Source organism: Coenobita brevimanus, chromosome 32 (genome assembly GCF_032717465.1).
Source record: "Coenobita brevimanus isolate Jiangsu-jjx chromosome 32, ASM3271746v2, whole genome shotgun sequence".
NCBI lineage: Eukaryota > Metazoa > Arthropoda > Malacostraca > Decapoda > Coenobitidae > Coenobita > Coenobita brevimanus.
This window is the reverse complement of record NC_136985.1, coordinates 6658320-6664319: the sequence shown is the minus strand read 5'-3', so window position 1 is coordinate 6664319 and position 6000 is coordinate 6658320. Positions and strand designations below refer to the sequence as shown.

At 45.7% G+C, this 6000-nt stretch overlaps 1 protein-coding gene across 1 annotated transcript in view; it reads right to left on the bottom strand.

Annotated features, from left to right (window-relative positions):
* Window positions 1–424: 424 nt before the first annotated feature.
* LOC145395626 (ionotropic receptor 21a-like) overlaps window positions 425–6000 on the bottom strand; it is a 68073-nt gene continuing 62497 nt past the window's right edge. Inside the window, exon 8 of the mRNA XM_080269193.1 lies at window positions 425–703. Coding sequence (XP_080125319.1) covers window positions 425–703 — 279 coding nt within the window. The remainder of the gene's footprint in view (window positions 704–6000) is intronic.

The following is a 6000-nucleotide window of genomic DNA, read 5'->3' as shown; positions in this document are numbered from 1 at the left end:
TAGTAAAAAGTACTTTAAGAATTAGGGTCCTATCTTTCACTTTATAGTATATTCATTGCCTAAAAGTAGCAAGGATATTTAATGTTAACATCTTTCTGTTACGAGCTGTTACAGGCGAAGAAAAATAATCATGTGAATTAATTCGTTTGTATTTTTTCTGATTCTGACTTTACATACACCTCATAAGAGTAAAAGGACTTGTGAACTGTTTTTTTTTTTTCCTTCTTCTTTGGACTAAAAATGCAATATTAATACACTGTGTAGGCTATCCCTGGATGCCTTTTCTACATTTTTCATGTTTCCTGCAAATGATTACTATTATTATGAATGCAACAGTAATGATGACCTAAGGATGAAGAGGTCAGATACTAAATTATGTTCTGTCAATAAAAAACCTGCCTGCGGGAGTCATATGGGAAATTACTTAGTATAATGTTTGTCTCGTAGGTCCAGGTGTATGTGAAGGGTGAGGCTCCGACACCAGCAGCCTCTCCACTACAAAGGCCACACTGCCCAGGGTGATGCCCACCAGGAGAAGCAGCAGAGGTCCCTGCACATGGATAACAGACAGACTCCTGAAATTAGTTTGGCTGTGTTCTGTTCCATCCTGCCCTTGCTGTTTTATTTCTTCCCTCTGTTTCATTCGACTTTCACGTGCAGCAGCTTCCATTGTTTCCTTTTTCCACTGCTCATACAGACCAGCCTGAAAACAGACAATTGCAGTAGTGAGTAGTGGAAGAACCTAAAATAGACTTCGTCAGGTCCTATTGTTGTGAATGTTCTAGTTTTTATGTAAGCCCTGTAGGAATCTCTTAACCAATGGTATTATAACATTGATATTTCTATCTCTCTATCTATCTATTGCCAGACGCCTCAATCCCGTTCGGGGTGGCCACAAACAAATCGCCTCCACGTCGCCCTGTCCCCCGCCATTTCACTGCCCCGCTCCCAACTCACACCCCCCTCCCTCATATACCACTTCACCCCATCCCTCCATCTCATCCTCGGCCTCCCCCTCCTTCTTCCCCCCCTCCACCTCACTCACATACACTCTCTTCGTCAGTCTTTCACCCTCCATCCTCTCCACATGGCCAAACCACCTCAGTGTATTCCTCCTAACGCTTCCTATTACATCCACATCCACACCACAATGCTCCTTTATATCCTCATTTGTCAGCCTATCTCTCCATGTGACTCCACAGGCTCCTCTTAAATAACTCATTTCCACTGCTCTCACTCTTGACTTGTGTCCTTCCAGCAACGTCCAAGCATCACTTCCATACGTTAGAGTTGGTATCACAATACTGTCATGTAACTTTTTCGCTTCCATGCTCACTTCCCTGCTTCTTATCACTGCTTTCAAGGAACCAGCAACCTTTCTTCCCTGCTGTACCCTTTCAAGCACTTCACCCTCCAAGCCTCCATCCTTACTCATCACACTATCCAAGTACTTTAACGTACTCACATTTTCCAAATCCTCACCATCCAACCTCGCTGTACATTCAGTGACTTCACCTCTCTCAAAGACCATCACTTTACTCTTCCCTACATTCACCTTTAGATTCTGTTTCTTACACACTCTCCCAAACTCATCCACCAAACCCTGCAGCTCCCCTTCGTCTTCACTGAACAACACAGTATCATCTGCAAACAACAGTACAGGGAGTTTCCAAACACTACCCTCTCTCACCGGGGCCACTCCAACATCCACTACCCTTCCTTGTACCTCTTTTATTACCCCATCCATGTACAGATTGAACAACCATGGAGACATGACACATCCTTGTTTCAACCCAACCTTCAAAGAGAAAAATTCACTCAGTTCACCATCCACACGCACTGCAGCCTTAGCACCATTATACATACTCTTCACAGCATTCAATAATTTCCCATCTACTCCATATATTCTTAACACTTTCCACAATTCTTGTTTATCCACCCTGTCATATGCTTTCTCCAAATCCATGAAAGGCGCATACAATTTCTTTCCCTTCTCTAGAAACTTTTCCACTAAAGATCTAAGAATGAATATCCGATCTACACAACCTCTTCCCTTCCTAAAGACTCCCTGTTCCTCTCCAACTAATTCCTCTATTCTTTCTCTAACTCTGTCAAAAAGTATCCTACCATACACTTTTCCTATTATACTAAGAAGACAGATGCCCCTATAATTACCACACATGTCTTTTTCCCCTTTTCTTTTGTACAAGGGAATAATTATACCTGACTTCCAATCCTCCGGGACTATACCTTCCTCCCAGGCCAATCTGCACATGTTCCACATCCATTCTACTACTGTCTCTCCCCCATACTTCAGCATTTCACCACACATTCCATCAATTCCTGGGGCTTTCCCCAATTAACTTTCTTCATTGCTTCCACAACTTCTGTCCTACTGATTTCTTCCTGTCTTCTCACCTCCCTCCTTCTTCCAGCCATTCCCCAGCCACTTATACTCCCAGTGCTTCCATCCTCTATGTTCAACAATTCCTTAACCCGCCCCGTCCCGTCGACGTATGGGTACGTTGCAACTATTTGCATTTGCCAGTCCCGGAGACGTACCAGTACGTCGTGCAATTGCAATTTGCATAATTTCGACAATTTTCAAATTTCGCGCTTGATTTGCGGTACGTACCCTCCCCTGACCTTCCCCTACCTGCCACCAGGTGGGGACACTCGGGGACTTCGCGCGACCCGTGCTAGCCCACCACTCGTCCACTCACCTGGTAGCCACGGTCCTGCTCAGACATGGCTAAGAGAGGTCTCTCAGACAGCGAAATTCAAGTCGCCCTGGACACCTTTACCGGCGACAGTGATTCCCCACTGGATGACGAGGATATGGACAAGGATTATGTGCAGCCAGAGGAGGAAGAAACCACCAGCAGTGACGAGGAAGTTCCGTCTCCCAGGAAACGGCAGTACGTGACTTACTGTGCTGCTAGAGAGGGGCAGGAGGCAAAGAAGGCACGTGGTATATCCTATCCCTATCCCCAGCGTGATTTGGAACCAGAATTCGAGGACGAGGACGAGGACGAGGACGAGGATGGAGCCGTGGGACGTGCTGCCACGTGGTATGGACGGGAGGTGATTACACACTGTGGCCCAGAGTGCACACCACGTCGTATGAGCAGGTATGGGCCTAGCATTCTGTTTGGGGAGCTAGGAAGTCAAGTGGAGGGAGTGGGGAGTGAAAGGGAAAGTCCAGGGAGGATTAGGGAAAGTGACAGTGACGTGAGTGAGTCATTGCTCTCCCTATGTAGTGTGAGGCGGCATAGTGGATCACGTGGGCCAGTGCGGGTGCATTCCTTATTACGTGGGGTTGTGAGGGAGGGGGAAGGTGGGGAGGAACCACTCCAAAGCACGTCTTATGCTCCCCAATATCCCCTAACACGTGGTCGAGCTAGGGTGCGTGAGAAAGCACGTGGTGTTGTAATGGAGGGGGAAGGTGGGGAGGAACCACTCCCCAGCACGTCTTCTGCTCCCCAATATTCCCCTATTTCATCCCCACAGCCCCCTAATGTTCCTCAAGGCCGTAAGGGTAAGTGAAAGGGAAAGGGTAAAGGCAGAGGGAAGAGGAGTGACAGTGGGGAAGCCCTCCGCACTCCTTCTCCCCCACCTCCCCAACCAGGATCTCCTCCCCACCCAGACGAAGGCGGTGATGGGGCTGATGGGGACGAGGGATTTGTGTCGTGGGATTGGGAGGATGGGAGTGATTTTTCTCCCCTCATTCACCCCTTCACTGAGCAGGGGCGATCTGGCTGCATTGCACCAGGAATTCACCGTAATTCCACCAGGTTGGATTTTTTCCACCTGTTTTTCAGTGAGGCATTTGTGGATCAGATTGTATACCAAACAAACCTGTTTGCAAGCGCCCAGCGCCTAGAGAGTGAAAGATTGGGAACAAGGAGTAGGCAGTCTATGATCAATGATTACCCTGTCTCCCTTCCAGAAATGTTCTTATTTATTGCCCTGGTCCTTTTGATGGGTATTATAAGAAAGAATAGAATTCCTGCTTACTGGACTAGGGACCCTGTTATGTTTACCCCCATATTTGGTCAAGTGATGAGCTGTAATCGGTTTCAACAAATTTTAAGTCGCCTCCATTTTTATGATGCTCATGACCCTGCAAATGCAAACAACACTGATAAAATGAGGCGAATTCGGTTGGTCTTTGATCACCTCAAGCAAATCTTTCGTTCCTCATTCTATCCCTATAGAGACCTCGTCATAGACAAGAGTCTCGTGTTGTGGAGAGGCAATATTTCATTTAGACAGTATATACCCAGCAAAAGACACCGTTTTGGGTTCAAGGTCTTTGTTATGTGTGACTGTAGGACTGGATACGTACAAGACATAGTCTTGTACACCGGTGCACAGACAGACATAATAGAAGATCGAAGTATTGGACTGTCGGGAGCAGTGGTAAAGACGATGATAGAAGACTACCTTCATCGTGGTCACGTTCTCTACCTCGACAATTGGTACACTAGCCCTCTTCTCGCTCGTTATCTTCACACACATGAAACGGGAGTCTGTGGAACCGTAAAGGTGAACCGGCGTCACATGGCCAAGGTAGGGCGGAAACTTGCAAGGAATGAGGTTGTCTTCTTCAAAGCCAACAACATCCTTGCAACAATGTGGAACCACAACAGAGAAGTAAGCCTCTTGTCCACGGTTCACCGCCCCTTGATGCACCGTACTGATTCAGTAGATTACAGTAGCGAGAGCAGGCGTCGTGTTTGGAAACCTGAGTGTGTCATGGATTACAATATAAACATGCACCTCGTGGACCAGTCAGACTCCATGATATCGACGGTAGAGTGTGCCAGGACCACGATGAAGTGGTATAAAAAACTGTTCTTTCACTTGCTAGATATCACTGCTCTGAATTGCCACCACCTTCACGCCATGACCACAGGAGTTCAGGAAACATTTGAAGGGTTTGTGAGGGAGCTCACAAGAGAAATCTTTGCAAAGTATGCTGTTGAAAGGCCCCAACATCGCACCCGCACTGCCCATATTGCCCAAACTCCCCAGAGAATATCCGGCCGCCATTTCCCCACTCCTATCCCTCCCCAGCCAAACAGACCTAGGCCCCAACGCAGGTGTCACGTGTGCAGTAATTCCCAGGTGAGACTCACGACACAGAGGAAGGACACCCGCTATGAGTGCGTGCAGTGTGACGCGGGTCTCTGTATTCACCCATGTTTTAGTGAATATCACACGTTGATGCAATTTTAGTATGGTGTGAATGCGAAAGGACGCTGAAATTATGAGGTAAATGCGACAGACAGACGCTCAGTGAAATTATCAGTCATGTTGATCTCCAAATATTAGTATAAAGTGCCTACGGGTAGAACATAAGTGAAAACATTGTATGTAAGTATATAAATCTGCCCTAAGTTGAAACTTACATAGCGAGGGTTTTATGATGCGATATTCTGTCGCTCAGTGCAATAAATACGGACCGTAATTATATAATTATTATTATGGGAAATTCTTACGGGTATAATATAAGTTCAAATTATTGTATGTGATGATATATATTCTAAGTCAAATATTCATAGCGTGTGTATAGAGATGCGATTTCCTGACGCTCAGTTGAATGAATAACTCACGTATTAGTCAAAATAAAAGTCAGCAAGTGATAAAGTGAATAATTAGTATATAAGTGTGTGAGTGAATTAGTATATAAGTGTGTGAGTATTATGTTTGTCGAAACATTCCCTGCGAGGATATTTTCAGGCGATATTCTCACGCTCACTTGAATAAATAATGGCAGTAAGTATGTACAGTGCATTATAGGGGTGTAAACGTGTGTAATGTAAGTGGGAAATTATAGGTGGACTGAATAAATAAAGTAGATGATGAAACACGAGTGTTTGAGATCGTGGTTGCTACGTGAATATGCTCTAGCATATCGCTAAATGCCCTCGTAATGAATGAAAATAATTGAAAACCTTTACGGTGGTGGAGGAAAGGTTCTATGTAAAGGGGAAA